Source organism: Hermetia illucens, chromosome 2 (assembly GCF_905115235.1).
Source record: "Hermetia illucens chromosome 2, iHerIll2.2.curated.20191125, whole genome shotgun sequence".
Lineage (NCBI taxonomy): Eukaryota > Metazoa > Arthropoda > Insecta > Diptera > Stratiomyidae > Hermetia > Hermetia illucens.
In genome coordinates, this window is record NC_051850.1 from 119,891,483 (window position 1) to 119,911,809 (window position 20,327).

Genomic DNA, 20,327 nt, shown 5'->3' on the forward strand with positions numbered 1-20,327 from the left:
GTTCCAATCGAGTCAATTTATGAAATTAATCCCACCAAGTCGCCATTCATGCTAGGGAAGTGAAAAAAATTCTCAGAAAACTTCTAACGCTAATACCTCTATAAGGAATCTAGGAAAAGTGAAAGATTCGTGCATTGATTCGGAGCGAAGTATGGTATCGGCAACGCATCGGTATGTGGCTGTTATCAAATCGGATGCCTTCCACGTCACGCTAAGAGGGAAATGCGTCTGTTCGTTTGTCTGCTCATTGTTAGCTTTATCAAATTCACAATTTACGAAACCCAATTCTGCAACATAAATTGAAAACAACTTTGGGTTTGAAAAAATCGTTTCTCGTAAGGTGTTCTATTTACAAGTGGTGTCCGACGAGTAAAAATAATATTCAGAAATTGAAGATCAGAGAAAAGGAAAAAAAAACCTGTGAAATGTTATTTAGGGCGAAGGATCGAAAAGTGGGAGAATCGGTGAAAAAACTTCGAGCTACCCCACGAAATTAGATAAAGTACGATTCAATTATTTGAAATTTGTGAAGCTTTTTCTATCCCTCTCTCTTCTCACGCGCTACTCAAATCGCCGGCTGCACCTCGAAAGGACGTCACAAGATCTTGCTAACTGTGGATTCATGCAAGCGGATTGATAAACATAAGGCATTGTATTCCCCATTGATCGCTCCGATTGGCGGCGAGCGTGACGCACTCAAGTTCCGTGTGCATCCAGTGACATAAGAGAATTTGTTAACACAGAAGCTGCCGTAGATAGTAATTATTTCAAAACTGGGTATAGTACGACGAAAGAACTAGCATATGGTCGGAAATCTTTCCATGCTCCTGTGAGGGAGTTTAACGATGGACTCTTCATTCATGATAACAAACAGCTGAAGACGCCGAAGGAGCACTTCACCACGATCACATTCTATGAAGTTTGGCCTCTTGTGGATGAAATGGCTAGTCGCCGCAACATACCGACATGGTCTGCTCCAAATTGAATTAAAATCATCTCAGCTATTAATACACGGAGCAAATTCGCTGGGGTTCATAGTCTCCGGCAGACTTATGTTATTCCACTCGTGTGGAAATCACGAGAATCTAACACCTTTAACAGATAGTGGGAGAAAAAGGGGGCCCCATGTTCAGTACAATTGAAGGGGTATTTTTGTGCTTCCTGCCATCGCAAAGATAATAATAAATATGCTTTGGCCACATCAACACCCTGCAGATCATTTTTAAGCAGTGGGTGGTGTTCCGATCTCCGTTTCACCTGCTCTTCATTAAGAAGGCTTTCGGCAGAGTTAACGGGGTGTCTGAAGTGCTCTACGTATGAGAGGTATTCCGGAGAAATCAGTAGCCATAGCAAACGGTGCATTTCTCTCTTCTAACGACACCTAAACTATGTTTCCTCGTTTTAACAAAAGGAAGATTTGGTTAAATTCCAAAGCTATTCTCCCTTTAGGTTGTTGATCTGGAGTCAGCTTGGTGAGCGTTTGCAGCTGAAAAGTCCCCTTACGTTTGTTGATGGTCAGGTCGGTAGATCCATTCACTCTGGCGACATCAAAAGTGTACTTAGTCTCTTTCACCACGCCTTCCGAAGATATGGGGTTATCATCCGGTACATCATGTGGTTGAAAGAACCAACTTTGTACTGACGAGCCGGCTTCTGTAGATCTCCAGGTCTATTTTTTTTTACTTCTTCCTCAACAACAGATTTAAGAATAATAGTTGATCTTCCTTCTCCACCTCCAGGACGAATTCGATGTTGAGGTAGTTTATTGACGATTTCATCTTTCCGATGATTGGGCAGATGTTTTCCACATACCTCTTCCAAAACCTTGGCAAGGCGGGAGGAATTCCACATCGGGGTTCCTTTTAGATGTATATAATACTCGCCCCTCAAAGCGAAGTAGTATTCATCCACACAGATTCTGACCAGTCATATATTGTTTTACCTTCATCACCATCAATGGCACAACAACCGGTATCCGGTCTAGGCCTGCCTTAATAAGGAACTCCAGACATCCCGGTTTTGCACCGAGGTCCACCAATTCGATATCCCTAAAAGCTATCCGGCGTCCTGGCCTACGCCATCGCTCCATCTTAGGCAGGGTCTGCCTCGTCTTCTTTTTCTACCATAGATATTGCCCTTATAGACTTTTCGGGCTGGATCATCCTCATCCATACGGATTAAGTGACCCGCCCACCGTAACCTATTGAACCGGATTTTATCCACAACCGGACGGTCATGGTATCGCTCATAGATTTCGTCCATCCTCATGTAGTGACCAAAAATTCTTCGGAGGATTCTTCTCTCGAATGCGGCCAAGAGTTTGTAATTTTTCTTGCTAAGAACCCAAGTTTCCGAGGAATACATGAGAACTGGCAAGATCATAGTCTTATACAGTAAGAGCTTTGACCCTATGGTGAGACGTTTCCAGCGGAACAGTTTGTGTAAGCTGAAATAGGCTCTGTTGGTTGACAACAACCGTGCGCGGATTTCATCATCGTAGTTGTTATCGGTTGTGATTTTCGACCCTAGATAAGAGAAATTGTCAACGGTCTCAAAGTTGTATTCTCCTATCCTTATCCTTCCTGTTTTCTTGAAACGTCCGGTTCATACGCAATCTTTGCTGTCGGTAAAGGTTTGCCGTGGCCGTTTGACCAGGTTTCGAGACCTCACGGTGGATCACTCCTTTCTGGTCCCACTAGATACACATCAATGTCTTCTTACAGTGGACATTCCTTTTTGACTACGATCCATGATTTTTTGCGCTTCGGATGGTCATGGTAGATTCACTTTTCGTCACCTGTTACAATCTTATGCAGGAATTACTTTCTTCCATGCCTTTCAAGATGTGATTCGAAGACTTGTAGACGTCTTCTAATGGCTCTCAAATAATTTTTGTGGCATCCATTTCCCTTCGTTCTGAATCTTTCCTAAGACTTTTATGGGGCGTTCCGTAGATCATGGATCGAGATCCAATGCGTCAGCAAGCTGCTCTTGTGTTTAACGTTAGTCTCCACCCAATACTGCTTGCAAATTTGCGCCTTCGAAATTTTTCTTCGGTCGTCCATGGTCTTTCGTCTACAAGGAAGTTGCCATTTTTGAACCGCTGAAACCACTTTTCACCCATTTAAACTGTTGAAGCATGGTCACCATATGCTTTTACAAGCAGCCGACGCGATTCCAACGCGCACTTTTTTCAAAAAAAAATAATGTAGTAACACTTCCCACAAAAGACGTTTTACAGGCACAAAATTCGACATTTTTACAAACACACTATTAACGCAATAGAAAAATAAAGTCAACTGCGTTAGATAGCTGACATATAGGTCCTTGGGATGCAGTATTGCTACATATAAGGTTGGAATTGGTTACAAAGATATTGTCATCTAACGGCAATGTGAACAGCCATTTTCACACACCTAATAGTTATCATTTGCGTGGTTCACTCTTATTTTGCTTGCGTCTTGTCGTTTCAACTAGCAGTAAAACATTCTATTATTCAAGGTTTTCAACGACGGAGAAGAAAAAGAAAATCGTCACTCTATCCAACCCCCCACGAAATGTTAACATTTTATCTACCTTTGCAGTGCGTTCTCTTCAATCGCATTAAACTGTACTCGAAAACGAAGAATTGTATTTTCTGAATAGTGCAGAGAATAACGCCGATGTTGTATTTGGTTGATATAGTCTTGAAACAATATGCTTAAACAGCAGTCTTCGTCCCAAGAAGAACAGGTCTGTAACAAACCATTGAATTGAATCACGAAACATAACACAACGTCAATAGCGCCGAAGTCATCTCTGGCAAGTATTTAGTGAAACTGAGTTCTTTTACTGCTGCACTGCTGTATCAATTGTCGACGAAGATGAGATCAACGCTTAGCTTGAAGTTTATCAGCAAAAATAATCAGCATCCCTATACACTTTTTCCAATGTAGTGCAGTCATCGTTGCAATCTAGAAGAAAAATGGTTTAAATGGGTCATCCCGTGTCTCGGATCCGAGGATAGGATTTTTTTTTCTGGAATCAATTGTATCTAGATATAGTGTAGAATATATGGACAAAGTGATTTTTTGATATTCGGAGTGGTTCGGAAATTACATTGTTAATAAAATGCCACATGCCAGATTTATGTCGATCGCCGTAATAAAGCGCTTATTTATCGGTTCGGAAAAACTCCTTTTTTTTGGAGATGGGTGTATAAGTTGCTCTGTATTTCAATAATAAACTATTCTATCAGACTGAAACATTACTACGCACGCTCAAGACATATAAATATATCATGAAAAATTCGTATTTGTACCTTTATCTAATTCTTCACAAAAAAAGCGGAAAAAAAAACGGCCTTCACACCGGACGACCCCATTAACACGCTAAGAGTATGACAATCTTGCATGCATCGAAACGATCTACTTCGGACAGCCACCATTGGGGATTCAATTGACGCCGCATTAATAGACGAGTCTCTCTTACTGACGTAGTCAAACATTTTAAAGAAGGCTGGCCCGATACTAGTGTATAGATCCAATCACATCAATCTACTTATATATATCGCAAGATCTTATCAGAATCGATCAACCCTACAGCAACGCTCTTATAAATTGTCCAAAAATACGACATCGTCCACTGTCCCTCAACACCAGGGCTGTAGAAAATTATGCGGAAATACGGGGCCTCCTATTATCCTTTTTCCACTTATTTCAATTCTGGAGTCCGCGAAACGGACTGAACGATTTATCGCTACATTCAAACGAACGTTCAACAAACATAACGCGGAAGGACAAGAACCCCAAGGTAACATCCAAGAGTTCCCGCGGATCAGTAGACTGCTGCTTCGTCAGACCGTTCGCCATCATCTATCTACCTTCCATCAAAATCATCTAGGATTGAACGATCAAAGCATACGCATCAGATGGCGGAATAATTCATTAGAACAGTTTGAGTTTGCGCCGTTTGACCAAATTCAACCAAACATTGGCGATTCGGAATGAAGCAATCTCGAGCAAGCGATAGTTGTCTCATCGCCACCAACAAAATGTTGTATTGATACATCAATCAACCCGTTCAATTAACTAGCGACATTGAAATCTTATTTGGCACCAGCTCCAACAATATACAAAAAACTTATAATGAAACGATTTTTACAATTTCAGCTTTTTGTTATATACGAATGTTTAGATTTTCACTCTACTGATGTCCTTATCGTCATTTATCAATTTTGCAATGTTCCGGGCTCATGGGCAATCCTATATAAACAAAAAGAAAAACGCACTATCAATGCTTCAATAAATTTTATTAATACCTTAAAGTTGTCTCTAAACGCATAAGAAAATATATTATCGTACCACATACATTTCACATTAACTTGCTTGTATCAATTGGTATAAAAAGCCCTTAAATACATATCATAGCATATCTTCTCCCTCAGCGAATTGTGTATTACTGCTAAACGATTATCATTCTCCTATGTTTAAAGTAGATTACATAGTGATTTACGTGGTAAGCGGAGGCTTTTATTTAAAAATTACTGGATAGTTAGCAAATGCAATATATTAAGTAGGGTTGAAGAGAGAGGAATTAATATTAAATGCAATTGAGCTGAAAGCATAGCGAATTGTTTTATCAGAGAGGTAATGATATCGTTTATAATAAAACTAAAAGAATCTAAGTGCTAATCAAAATCCTAAACTCTTCAAGTGTCTTTTATAGTTCTATCTTGGCTGAGCCGTACAAATGATGCGGAACTAACAATGGAATTTCAATCTTAGTTTTTTTCGAAAAGAATACTCGTTTGAGCTCATTTTTATGGAGAAGATACTTTCTCCATATTGTGCAACGAATGTTGTAGATCCTTTATAAAAATACAGAAATCAGAAAATATATAAACACATTTGTGAAAAACATTATAAATGGAAATGATTAAAGATCAAACATAATTTTAATCAATAATAACTTAATAATTAAAGAATCAATAAAAGTTGTAAACATAAATAATTTTTACCAATAATTGCCTATTTAGTAGAAGGAATCAACCTATTAAAAATTGAACTTACAGAATATGCTCGCCATGCTACAAGAGTAAAACATGACGAATTGCGGATATTAAAAGCACATAAAATAATATATCTAAAAATAACGTACAAATGTAGAGAAATCACAATCTTAACTTGCAGATTCATAATCTATTCCCTTTTAAGAAATTTCTCTTTGTTTCTTACCATTCTATGACTTTCTTTTTTAGCGCCATAAATGCATTTCGAAAGGTCAAAATGTCAAAGATAAAAAGCAGGAATAGCTTCTCATGTCAAAGTCCTAACTATTATCGATCATAACTGTTCTAAATATAAGAGAGAGTATGTAGTTCAGAAAGTCTTGCAGAATATCTACGTATGCATCTGTCAAGTTTCAAAATGAAACTCGTAGAGAAAACTGCTTTTATTTTATGTCTATTTTATAAAAATATGAGAGCGAAAATAAGCAATGGTTTATTGAAATATGTATTGTTTGTTTCTAGTTTGGCAGTTATGTGATTGATAAAGCTTCCATCACTCTAGAGAGATTTTTTTAGGTGCGTTTTTGTGTCTTTTACTTTTTGTCTTAACTTGTTTTTTTTGCATTGTTGAAATGAATTTCCTGTTTTTCAATTTGTCTGTTGCTGTAAACGCTTTACTTCCGCTTCCAACTCGCGTATTCGCTTCTCCGAAATGGATAGTTGATTGCGTAGATTCTTTATTTCTTCCGTTTGACGATTATAGGCTTTACGAAGCTGTAAAAGAGGATGTAAATATTGTTCAGAATTGGAACACGAAAACATTTAAATATAAACTTAATTTGGAGTATCCAATGGTAAAGGTTGAATTATTTGAATTCGAATTGGAGCTAATTGCATTCTTGTTAGTCCCGTGTTAATTCCTAGCGAACCAACTAAGTTTCTAAGCAATTCATATGATTAGAGCCAAGAAATCCTACAACATTATTGAGCCCAAATTCAGAAAAATCAGCAACCGATCAGACACTCTGCCCGGAACAGCCGATGGAAAATCTTCTGGAATTCGATCAAAAATCATACTCCGTTTTCATTATTCATTCATCAAAAATTATACCCTTTTTTCATTGAGCTAGAAGTCAATGTCCCAAAAATTTGCCAAATTAAACCAGCAACCATTTACATCTCAAATTACCTCCAAAAGAAAAATATACCATCGTATATAATATAATTGTTGGCCTACTGATGGATTGATATCATGCTTAGAAACGAACGCGTCTTCAACAAATCGTTTGTCCACATTAGGCAGGCGCAGATCTAAACCTGCACAGCAACGAAAACAGCACAATTTAAAGTGGCAGGATCAGCTTGGAGCACAGTGACGAGATGTACTGACCGATTACATAAATGAGATACACGGTCGCCGAAAAAGAAATTCACTTTCAAACCCTCACCAATTCCAAAACGTTATATAATTTCAGTAACCATGAGTCGTTACAAGGGAGAATAGCGTCACTTATCCAGGCTTATTTATTTATTTATTTATTTATTTATTTAATTAACGGACAACAAACAGAGAGAATTCCAATTAATTATTGTCCTCAGGAGGAGGAGAAAGCAAAAAACTTATCCTACGTTTAAAGCTACTTAAAGTAGGGAAGTTAAAAGGACCAAGCTGTTTTGCATTATAATTACGGCAAAGCCTGGGAATCGGGGAATGAAAATAGACTTCGAGCTCCGCGAAGGGCACGTTGAAAATATCTGCGTTACGTGTGTTATAAGACGCAGGACGGCAGGTGATCTCGTCAGCGGCGGAGCAGTCCATCAGGCCCGAGGAAAGTTTAAAGAATGTGCATAGATCCAGATAGGATCTACGCTGTTGTAGGAAGGGAAGGTTTAGAAAGCGGAGGCGGGAGGGGTAATCCACACGAGGGAAGCTTTTCTTAAAGAAGAGAGAACGGGTGAATTTACGTTGCACATTTTCAAGGGCAAGACAATCACAGTTACGAGTGGGCGACCAGATCACGGAACAATACTCGAGGGTATTCCTCACAAGGGAATTGAAGAGAGCTAAGGAGGGTTGGATGGAGTCAAAATCAGAGGAGGAGCGAAGAATGAAGCCTGACAATTTTGCTGCTCGATTGATAACATCGAGGCAATGGGTATCAAAGCGCAGCTTATTGTCGAAAGTGACTCCGAGGTCTTGAGTGGAAATTAAGCAGGATAAGGAATGTCCGTTAAGCGAGTAGGAGAAAGAAGTCGGTGAGGATTTTAGGGAGTAGCACATAGAGTGACACTTTCTGACGTTTAGCGCTAAACCATTAGTCGAGCACCAACGAACCAGAGTGTCCAGGTTATTCTGAAGGGAAACACAGTCCATAGGCGACGATATAGCGGAAAACAGCTTAAGGTCGTCTGCATAGAGCAAACAGGGACAAGTAAGGAGGGGAGGAAGGTCGTTAATAAAAAATAAAAATAGCAAAGGACCGAGAATAGACCCCTGTGGGACGCCAGAAGAGGGGGAGAAGGAGCGGGAAGTACAGCCGTCAAAAGAGACGCGGCAGGATCGGTTGGAAAGGTAAGAGGCAAGCCATAAAACCAGTGGTTTGGGAACATTTAGGGACGAGAGTTTGGATAGAAGTATCTTGTGATTTACAGTGTCGAAGGCTTTCGCGAAGTCAGTGTAAATGGTATGCACTTCTTGCCGTGAATTTAGACATTTGGCGACAAAGTTGGTAAAGTCGAGCAGGTTGGAGGCAGTGGACCTACGTTTAACGAAGCCGTGTTGTTCTTTCACTATGTGATGGCCAAAGTGGGCGGACAACCAGTCGCTGACATATCTTTCCAGGATTTTGGAACAGGAGGAGAGGAGGGAAATGGGACGGTAATTCTCGGCAAGCGAACGATCGCCACTTTTGTGAATGGGGATAATGAGAGCCTCTTTCCACAAGCTGGGAAAATGATTCTCTTCAAGGCTTTTGTTGAAAATAAGAGATAGGGGAAGGGAGATGGACTTACCAGTTTTGATCAAAAAGAGGTTGGGAAGACCATCGTAGCCAGGTCCGACCTTGGCATCAAGTTCGCCAATGAGGTATTCGATAAGGATAGGAGTGAGAAGGGGAATGGTAGGCGATGCGGGGCAGGCTGCATCTACTATCGGGAGGGATTCGGAGGAAGGAGGAGGGACATAGACTGACGAAAAGTAGCGGCAGAGTAAATCACAAGATCGTTGGGGGGAGTTAGCTGCGAAGCCAGAGAATTTAATGGACGGAGGGGATAACTGGGCGGGGCAGCGAGAGTTGCGAATGTGGGACCAGAAAGGTTTCAGATTTCCGCGCTTTAGTGAGTCTTCCACGCTGGACAAATATTCCTGTCTGGACTTACGTATTAAGGATTTGACCGAGGAACGAAGGGATTTGAAAAAAACTAAGTCAGCAACATTTCTAGAAGACAGGAACTTCTTTCTCGCAGTATGTTTTTGACGTAGTTTTTTGTGAATTTCAGTGGTGAACCAGACGGGGTAAGAGCGTAAGCACTTAGGAGAGGAGGGAACGTAACAAGGAAGAAGATCAGATAAAATGGTATAGAAAGTGTTGAGTGCCTGGTCACATGTAAATGGAGAGAGCAGGGGGACCCAGTTGATTGACGCCAGGGCTGAGTTCAGACCTTCGAAGTTCGCCTTACGAAAGTTGAACTTGGTAGGCTTGCGAGCGACAGGAGAGTGGAGTCGGGATATCTGAACATCGAACTCGAGAGCAGGATGATGGGCGTCAGGGGCAACGTAAGACGGAGCATGAAGGGATTGGGAAAGATATCGTACAGGAAGGTTAGAGAGGACAAGGTCAAGAGTGCGATCTAAGTGGTTTCTAGAAAGGTTAAATTGGAGGGCCCCACAGGTGTACATGAAAGTGGATAGAGGAAGGGAAGGGTGGGTCGAGTTATTAGGGAGGGAGGGAAGGCCAGGTGTAACGGGCCAGGAGAGCATAGGAAGATTAAAGTCACCACAGAGGATGAAAGGAAGTGAGGGAAACAAAACGGTTAGGGCCTCTGATAATCTGTCGAAGAAATCCTCGTACAGAGAAGGCGGGCTTAGGCAGGGAAAATATACACACGATATGATAAAGGGACATACGTTTGGTGGAAGGACACGTATGGTAACAGAATCGTAGGAGGAGGAGGAGGAGGAAAAGATGATTTCGGCACGGAGAGGGGATTTAACAGCTATTAGGGCACCTCCGCCAGTTGTCTTGCCAAGCGCAACGCAGTCTCTGTCACAACGAAAGACAGAGTAACCTTCGAGGAGCTCAGAATCTAAAATCCTGTCATCCAGCCAGGTTTCAGAAATGCAGATGACATGATGTTGGAATGCTAAGGCAGACAGTTTGAAATCCGACAGCTTGGTCCTTAGACCCCTTACATTTTGATAAAATAGCGTAAAGTTATTGGAATCATTCAAGTTCGGCGAGGCAGGCGGGCGGGCCGGAAATTTTGACGAATCTTAGACCTCTGATAAGGCTTAACGAAGACCCCCTGTGGCCAAAAGGAGGATTGGACGATAGCATCGAAGTCATGGGGATATGTCACTTTGAAGGAAGCTATCACTCGGTCAGGAGAGCCATCCTTCGTCAGCTTCACACAGGAAAGAGGTGACAAAGTTGAGTTGCTTTTGTTTCTGATATAGGCCAGAATTTCGTCGGGCGTAGTGGAGTACGCTAGCCTTGACACGAACAGCTGTTTCGGTGGCGAGGCGACGTTCAATTGGGGGCCGCTCGGACGACATGAGGTCGGAAGAGCCTGCGGTTCAGCGGTGGCGGGCGTCGATGATACACAGGAGGAAGCGTGCGGTGGTGCTAATGTAGCGGCTGTGGGATAAACGCCAGAACTTCGTAGCGCATCCGATGTTGCGTAGGGAACTTGTCCCTCGGATGGAGGATTTTTCAGTAGGCTAGCGAACGTCATCGGGTTGATACCATCATTTATCACGAGAACCTCCGTGGCCGTTGGACGCCTTTTCAGTGTCAAATCTGAATCGGTGAAAATCCGAGCAATAATTTTATTAAGCAGTGAATTGAGATTCGAAAAAACGAGATTGCCACAGAAAATACTGTCTCAACTGTTACAAAAGAGTTATATGCACCGAGGATATTGTAAGTTCGCAAATTTGGACGAATGTCGATTTGTAAACGTTCCTTTATTTTAGGTATGTTTAGTCCCCGCTAGAGTGAATTTTACACATATGACATTACATCCCTAAAGTATATAATTAGCACAGAAACTGAAATTAGCAGACTTTGAATCGGAAGTAAAATTTAAAAGTTGAATGTCTAATACCAGTACCAACTTCAATAACATTATCTTCTCCGCTTTATATTAAAGGATTCGTGAATAAACAAACTGTCGATATTAGGCCGCGGAGAATCCCCGTTAAAAACACCAGAAGCCAATTCATTCACAAAAAGGTACCGGGCCGATTTTCTTCGAAGACAATCGCTGCTTAAGAGTAACCTTCAATTCAGAGCGGTATATGGGTATGTTAAGGGATTTTCTAGCTCCAAGATGTAAAAAATCTGAAAGCTACAGCAGAAAAACTTGATTGCAGCAGGATAGAGCCATGTTTTCGATGTGTAACTTCATGGAGGGGTTACATATCGCCCCTAAGGAACCCCACATTATTTGATTACTAATTATTGACTGCCAGGAGGAATATTCGATTATTACTTCATGTGGATCACAACCACGGCACGTAATTGCCGACTTACTGAAATATGTAGCTCCTTAAACTTCCAGAAAAGCTTGCACTCTATTGTGCGATATGTCGAACTACCCATTCATCGACCATAAGGTACGCTGTTGACTTCGTGGCACTCGTTATAGTTCGATAACAGATAGGTGTACGTCACGGCCGTCTAAGTTCGAATCAAAGACAGCGAGAGTCATACCCGTAAGGTTGTATTTCACTCCCCAAACTGGAGCTTAACGCAACACTGTTATTGGGATTCCGTTAACAAGATTGCCCGATTCGTACGTCCTGCTCTGCTGGCTACAAGAGCACGCTATGTAGTTAAAGATTTACGTGTTTAATCGTGTGGGAGGACTTAAGGTTTCATTGAACTAACATTAGGTAAGCTCAGCTGAGAATATCGCTCTTTGCGTTACTCGTGGGCACTTAATCAATCGTAGAGTTTCTCAGCTATCTTCTCTAGTGGCAAGTTCTACTCTTCACGCTGAGCTAAACCAGGCTCAAATCAAAGAAGATCTCGGTTCCTGCAGTGACAATTGCTGCGATTCGCCCAATTACAGTGCTATCCCTTATGGGTCGCTTCAACTACCTTCGGTGCTTATCCGGAACCGTGACACTTATTCAATGCGAGGCACCCTCCCGTCATCTACTTCTTCGGCCAGTTATCAACGTCCAAAAGTTGGACCAGGCTCTTGAACGTGTGACCCAATCACCTTGCCAAGAACCGAAGCCTTGGCTTCTTGTTTATCAAGCGTATCTCTCCACTTGTCACTGCAGGACGCAGCTTATGCTCCGAATCCTATGTGCCCACTAGTGTATACTGCCAGCGGGCAGATGGCGCATATGATATATCATCGACATCAAAGGAGGCTTATTAAGCAGCAAATTACCCCACTCCCGGTAACATGCGTCACCAGCCATTTTTCCTTCTTGGCATCAAGAATACGCCCAGTCGCGTTGCGCACTGGCACTAAACGTTCACTAACAACAAAGATAGATTATTTGGCAAATTTTGTATCCGTAGCTATGCGAACCATGAACATTGGGGTCGCCGATGACCTCAGCTGTTGGGCTTTCGTCGACACGTTTGTATGAAGTGAACCAAGTCGAGACCGATGCACAAATCTGTACAGCGACCATGAAACAGTCTCAAACAGGATCTGACCATTTTTCAGTCGGAGGAAAATTAAGCAGGCTTTGGCAGAGCTTGGCATTTTATTTCTCCCCGTGCTCCCCCTCACACAAACTGGGAACAAGTTTCCCATAATGACAGGTGGCAGAGCCTAAATGCTGCTCGACACACCAAACTTTTCCTGCGAGAACCCAACATACGTACCCCAAAGTTTATCCTGTCGAAAAGCAGGATGACTTGCAGGTGTATTGTGGGCATTCTGACAGGCCATAATTCACTAGCTGGGCATATGTTCAGAATAGGAATTACCGAAGATGATACGTGTCCCTCCTGTAATGAGGAAGCGGAATCCACGGAGCATTTCCTATGTGAATGCCCCGCCTATGGACGCATCAGGGATCAGGCCTTTGGTGCCGATGTTCTCCAATTGCGACGGGTAGCATCACATCCACTAATGGAAATCCTGCGATACGTGAACGAATCCGGAATATTCCGTTAGACGGGGGAGGCGAGTACAATGGGCCAACACGGCCTGAGTGCTCAGAAGCTGTAGCTTCTCCCCCATCATACACACACACACACACACGCTCCCCCTCAGAGAAGATTATTTGAGGCGGCGATCAAATCGGCAAAGAAGCGTTTGTTTCGTTTGGTTAGCAGAACAATTTTTTTTGACTCAGGGAACTCGATGCCTCAATTTCAAGATTCTTCTGCGAGATTGCCAAGACTTCTTTGGACGATCACTACTGACATAACCGGAATCCGCAATTACGGATATCCCGCGTATAAGAAGCTGAAGCTCTGACAAATTTATCAGATGTTTTGGTAATGTTAAACTAATGAGGACTTGAGCACACTTGAAATTCAAATCAAACGGAGGGGATATTCTTCACCGATGAGTAAAGCCTTGATCTAGGGAATGACTGAATGGGCCATGATTCAGTATTCGACACGGATACCGGGTCGATGAATGATTCAATCCACCATGAAAAATTTGGAAGCACAATAATTTAATTTTGATCTGTTTTTGAAGAATTCTACTTCCGGTCTGCTTCAAAAATTTAGTAATAATCGATTATTTACTTTATTTGAAGAAATAGCACAATGCGTTTCGAGGGTTAGATTTTACATAAGTGCAACATTGTGATTACTTGAGATTTTCCGTTTGGGTAGTTTTCGAAAATGAGCCCTGACGTTAATCTTTCATTTTTCCACTACCTACTCCCCATTTTCAAACAAATCCAAAATCAATATCTGTTTAGGAAAGTACTAATGGAAACTTAAATTCCACAAGAAAATATCTATGCGTGGGCTTTCAAAGGTAGGTAAAAATTTAGCCTGCTGTTGGCGGTGACTGCTGTGGATCTGATAAACCTATTCTTTGCATGAAATTAAATACTCACGGTTGAAAGTTTTCAACAGCAAAGATTTATTGAAACAGCAAATCGCTGTCGAATTGAACTAAAAAACTGGGTGACTCATTTTTTGTCCTTTTTCTTTCGAGTTCCATCTCCTATGTACAGTCTTCTTACATTGATTACAAAGGCTTTTTTTGACTGCTAAGAACCAGTTGAATAGCGTGATATTGTGCAATCGCATTTTCAATATAAAAGAAGTCCGTGTGCTGGCGGCTGTGAATAGTGTGATTTCTTTCATTTCAGAGACGGAGGCTTGCCACCTGCGTCAAGTCGGTCATAGGAACTTAGAGGATAATGAGCGAACTGATGAACTGGACAAGCGTGGTTGGTTTTGGGAGACACTCGGTAGATACAGTCTGCGTCCCGCTGGGGATTATAGGAACGGAATCTACTCGCAGTATTTAGCAGTCGCTGACTTCAGATGGCGGAGGTTTACCGCCAGCGCCAAGTCGAAGACGATAATTTGGCTCTCCTATAAAAAGACCGCGAGAGCTTTTGAGCCAGCCACATACAAATGAGTGCAGGATTATGGTGCTGTCAGGCCCGGCATACCCTACAATTCACCTTGCCGGAGTTGCGGAAGAGTGCCAGAAACCTCAACCATCTTCTAGAGCCAGGCTGTGGACATTAGGTAAACAATTTTCTGCGGACTTCAAAGAGATCTCTGGTTGCAGGGTGGGTGAGTGCTGTCCTTTGGTAATGCTAGGGCGCTAGTTCTGAAGATTTGAGCCGGCTCGATTCTGCTCCCCTTGGGGCCCCATAACACACCACATCGATAATTGGACACCTCAATTTCAATAAAAAAAGGTTGTAACTAATTTAAGACAATAGTTTCCAAGACCTGATGACCGATTTTCAAATAAACTTACATATTACTGATTTAAAACATTTGAGATTTTACAATCCTTACCTCATTTTCCGAGTTAATCAAACTGACATTCTCCAAAGAACTATTTCGCGAATTACTCCGTGAACTAATCAAATTATTTTGTAGATTGGTAATCTCCTTCATGTTGGTACCTTGGTGTCCAAATATTGCCTGCAGTTGGTGAAACTTCGTGCTTTGATTGGTTGAAGTCTTTTGACTTTTCTCATTTAATTGCTGTCCATGAAAATAATAAAAGATTTATGAATAATTTGAATTATAATTAGTGAAAAGAAGAAAACCTTACCGTTTGTGAACGATAATCGGGAACAGTTTGTTGGGCAAGAAAAGCGAACTTTTTCGAGTTGTTGTCACTCTTAATACTGTCAGTTTTTTCAGTTTTGTCTTCATCCGCTGAATCATATTTTGTCCCGTTTAGGTATTTATTGTCAATATGGTGTTGCTTATTGGCTGCATTCATAATCTTAAGACCTATGAGCAATTTGCACAAACCAAGTTTTTGTAAAACTCCCAATACAATAGTTCATTGAAAATCTTACCCGTTTCAAGGGACATTAAAATCGGCTGTGCATTACGACCCATGAACCACTCTTTAGCTGAAATAGCTGGCAAACAAGCTAACGTTTCTGGATAGAGATCTGATTGAAACATGGTTGATTTGCGAGGTACAATCATTGCAATCGGCTCACAAATATTTCCAACAGCATGAATTTTATAAAACCGAAACACTTCGCAATTGTTAACGTTTACACCACGTTTCGGCATGCATGCAAGAGCTTTTTGCGGTTGCCCAGATAAGAATTGATTCAAATAATAAATATATGGCGCCTCAGTCACTATTTCATAGTAGCGGATGTTTCCATCTCCTTTACCGGCCAGATATAGCTGGAAATTTCATTGTTATAGAGAAATGATTCTGAGTTCGAAGTAGAAAATTGATATACATGGCATAGCTTCAGATTCAATTCACTTACCATTTTTGTATCATAATCGAAAAATGGAGTGATAACTCCGCTTGAACTATCGATAACTTCTTGTGCAAGACTTTTCTTCAGATCATGCTGATCCCAAATGGCGTATTGTCTATCCGAATGTCTGGAAAACCCGGTCGTAAGTATCCGATCGTTGTCTAGAAATATGACTTTTGTACATTTCGTACTTAAATGGCATATTCCCTCCTGTAATAAAAGGCAGCATATATAACCAGAGAAAATGCATTCCTTGGTTGAACTATTATTACCGATATAACGATTCCACTTCGCGGCTCAATCACGCGAACCTTCTTATCTTTCGATGTTGTTGCAATATGAGACCCATCTCTGTTGATAGCCATCGAATAAATTGTGTCAGTGTGGCAACTTATTGTCTTAAGAATTTCATGCGGTTTAGTAATATCCCAAATAATTATCTGCGGTTATAAATTAAGTGATTAGCGATTTCAACTAGAAGTATGAGTATGGTGAGTGTGTTTACCAAGTGATCAAAGCCCACAGAAAAGAGAACATTATTGGCTGTTGGATGCCATTCGATTTGCAGCACTTTACGCTTGTGTGCCAACAATTCGACCGTAAATTCGCTGAGGTTAGACGATAGGCCCTCATTTGGGATCTCCCAAATTTTAACCTGGAGACATTTAGTAAGAGTTCGTTAGCATGCGATTTCTAGTAAATATCCTTGCACATTTTATGCATTATAATACATTTGATGGGAAAGTTACTCACTGTACAATCATCTGATGCAGAAGCGATAACATTGTCATTGAATGGATTCCATTTTAGGTCAGTTATCATACCATTATGTCCTATTACCTTACAGCACTGAAAATCGATTCTCCCTGTCTGAATACAAACATTTGCAATTAATATTTGCAGTTTCAAGAATTGGGACTCGTGAAATCTTACTTGATTAATTGGTATCACAGCAAACGTTGCATCGGCCACTATTGCCAAAAATTTCGGATTAACGGCACAAATATTCCCATCATTTCCGTTTCGTACGACACTTATATCAGTATAGCACGCTTCCTTCCGTGATGGGAGGCCATAAACATGGCGAAATTTCGATGGTCTTACGCCACGGAACCATAACTGAAATTAAAGTAAAATAGTTTAGAATTGTATAAACATGAATGATTTATAAACCTCAATGATTCACTGAATCAATTGCATAAATAACAATATATTATGATAGGATCGTAATCAAATCTACGTTCTTTTTTCGTAATCTTTTCAAAAACAGTCTGGGTCCAGCTCATTTTTTTTTTAATTTTGAAAGTAATTTGTAGTTCCAGATATCCATAGTAAACACAAAAAATAATATCTTACCTGTGACGAGTTGGTCATTGTATCGTTATTTTTTGTAAGCAGTTTGGTATCTTACAGTGAAGTGCGTTCCATCCGTTAAACGACAACAGAAGATTAGAAATTGCCCAATGAAATAAAAGGTGGTATGTACATATGTTTGTGAAAATTTTGTGGAACTACTTGATGGTATATTGTCGTGGAGTACAAGTAGAGTGTGATATGCTGAAGTCTCAGTGAACAAAAACAAATAACTAAAATGAAATTAAATAGAAGAAAATACATAAATAAATATGAACGTAGGAAAAAAGGCCTTAACACTAGAATTAAGTTGAATGAATAAAAGAAGATACTAAAAAAAAACTCTGTGCAATAACAAAATTGAACATACATTTTACAAAACAATTTATGTACAAAATCATATTTTATAAACAAAAAAAAATAGTTAATTACATATCCCTAAATACTATATTTTCGGAACTCTATCCACAAGTGGCAGGCAAAGGGTATGCGAAACATGCCACCGCGCATCTTTCGCATCATACACTCTGAAGAATTGTCTTTGACCTGATTATGAAACCGTTAGCAATTAAAAAAAAAATATTTGCCTAGAAAAGAGTAGTTAGAGTAGTAGAAGGTAGTGTGGTGCGCCAACAAATTTGCGGCAGCAAACTCGACGTCCATCACAATTTAGGAATACAGGCAAGTAGGCTTGAGTCTGGGCCTACATAGGACTTTTTCGTAGCGCTCCATTTTAGTTGACATCAGTGTCCCCATATTAGCCGCAGAAGTCCTGTGACACTATGAGCTACTGGCGGGCATGCATCATAGGTCCCTGATAGGCCGCACAATCTCTCTTTCGTCATCAGGAACAATTTCAATCTGCGCAAACAAAAATCTTTCTATCATTTTTGAGGACCTTGGCGACCTACACATTCGCGTGCAGTTAGGCATAATGTAAACCATCCCATTAACATTACTGGCTCCCCAATCTTCTTGAAGGTGCGCCCTGATGACACCCCAGAAGCTCGCTGTTGTGTAGAAAGAATTCAACGAACTAATTAGGCAAGTTATATGCAGGCCTTCCAACAACAGTTGGTTATCTCCAGTCCATCTGGTCCACAAGCTCAATGACGACCTTGTGGACATAATAGACGCCTAAATGTTCAGATGATTCCGGACCGATACGGCATTCCATCCACCCAAGATCTTGGGCATTATTTAGCAAACTGTCTTGCTTTTTTGGAAAAGATAGCAATTTATACATCTTTCTGGACTGTTTAAATTCGCGCAGATAACCTCTGGTATGTGAAATGCGATGTAAAGCTTCAAAAGTTTCTTGGGTATGGTAAGCTTCTACCGCTGAAACTATTGGATTTTCTCAAAACAATTGAATCCTACGATCGTGAATCATTAGCCGCGTATCTGAACATGAAGTACTTCCATTTTCCCCTTGAAGGCAGGTGGCTCATCGTGTTCACAGGCTATAAGCTTCCAACTTTTGCCTTAAGGCAGAAGGCCAACAAAGCAATTCCTAGCCAATTTCGGCACTTAGCCTACATCAACCAGTTTACATCGAACATTCAGCATGTCTCCGGTAAAGACAATTCTCCAATCGATTTTTCGGCAATCGCTGTGGCCCAAAGGGATGATACAAGTTTTAAGTTCCGTAAGGTTTCGTTTGGTGTTCGATTTTGCGCAACCCGGCATTCGGACAACGAACCGGTTAGTCTGCAGCAAATATTTCTAGCCGTCCATGAACGAGGACGTGAATTCTTGGGCCAGAGAGTGCATTGCATGCTAAAATTGTGAAATTACTAGATATGCTAGGAAGGATGTAGGTGTATTTCCTAAACCAACAAAGCGTTTCCACACCACACATTTTCCACATAGTACGCTCTTCACGAGACTCGCATGAATACAAGTGTTACCTTACGATCATTGATCAGCTTATCAGGTGTGGCTTGAGGAAATACCTATGAATGACATTACAACACACTCATGTGCTAATACTTTCAATCGAGAGGGGATTCTGCCGTCTTCGCCGTAATTAGCACAGAACAGGGAACGCAATTCGATTCTACTCCCTTCTCAGAGCTCGGAAAGTTCTTTGGATTCAAACGCCAGCGGACAACCGCAGTCCAATGAGATGTTAGAATGCTGAAGGTAATCATTATGGCGTACGACGAGCCACCATAATCGCAGATTTTGCCTTTCATTCTGCTTGGCCTTATACGGGGGGAACAACGACGTACACCACTGAACAATTATACTGCGAGATCCAGATGGATCGAAAATCTAAATAGATTGACTGAAATGTACTCATGGAATGAGCAAACAATTCTCTTATAGGCGGCATTACGGTTTGTTGACGTTGCGAAACATTGACACCAATCGTGAACGGATATTACTTCTTTGCCATAAGAAAGAACTTGTCTGAAATTTTGCAGCAAATATGAATCCAGTCTCTCAATCTCGTTGCCGTCGATTCGAATCCTATTCGTCTTTGTCTTTGTCGTCGCTGTTGTGAGCTTATCACTGGGACAATATTAACTGTAATGATAATGAAACTAGAACACAATCTCACTGAAAGACTGAGGGATTACCCTCTGTTCCGCAAAAGCACGAAAAGGAAACGTACTTCGAAACGATTGTTTCCCAATTAACGAAATAGATTTATTCGAATCACTAAACAAGTTGAGAACCGGAAGTTCAGTGCTTCAAGTTTGAAAGGCTTTGTGTATTTCTTGTGTAAGCATATTTGAGTGCAGAACTATTCCATTTATACGTAGTCCGTAATGTATATGCATTTAGCACGTCAGACTATACACTTTAGTTTGATATTTACCCATAGTGTTTTGGGTTACA

The 20,327-nt window shown here is 41.0% G+C and overlaps 1 protein-coding gene and 1 long non-coding RNA gene across 3 annotated transcripts in view; one reads left to right on the forward strand and one right to left on the reverse strand.

Moving 5' to 3' along the window:
* Positions 1-5,271: 5,271 nt before the first annotated feature.
* The window catches only part of LOC119648077 (coronin-2B-like), a 70,951-nt gene continuing 55,895 nt past the window's right edge, over positions 5,272-20,327 (reverse strand). The window contains exons 2-11 of one of the 2 annotated variants that reach the window (XM_038049563.1): positions 17,484-17,713; positions 17,061-17,246; positions 16,881-16,997; positions 16,633-16,782; positions 16,400-16,567; positions 16,134-16,337; positions 15,699-16,044; positions 15,446-15,630; positions 15,184-15,375; positions 5,272-6,763 (exon numbers count right to left, since the gene is read on the reverse strand). In XM_038049563.1, coding sequence (XP_037905491.1) covers positions 6,638-6,763; positions 15,184-15,375; positions 15,446-15,630; positions 15,699-16,044; positions 16,134-16,337; positions 16,400-16,567; positions 16,633-16,782; positions 16,881-16,997; positions 17,061-17,246; positions 17,484-17,501 — 1,692 coding nt within the window. In that variant the 5' untranslated portion in view covers positions 17,502-17,713 and the 3' untranslated portion in view covers positions 5,272-6,637. The remainder of the gene's footprint in view (positions 6,764-15,183; positions 15,376-15,445; positions 15,631-15,698; positions 16,045-16,133; positions 16,338-16,399; positions 16,568-16,632; positions 16,783-16,880; positions 16,998-17,060; positions 17,247-17,483; positions 17,714-20,327) is intronic. The other variant, XM_038049562.1, reaches the window with a different exon arrangement.
* On the forward strand, positions 16,477-17,172 carry LOC119648078. The gene is made up of 3 exons (XR_005249012.1): positions 16,477-16,618; positions 16,696-16,937; positions 17,031-17,172. It is a non-coding gene; the product is annotated as an uncharacterized LOC119648078 (long non-coding RNA).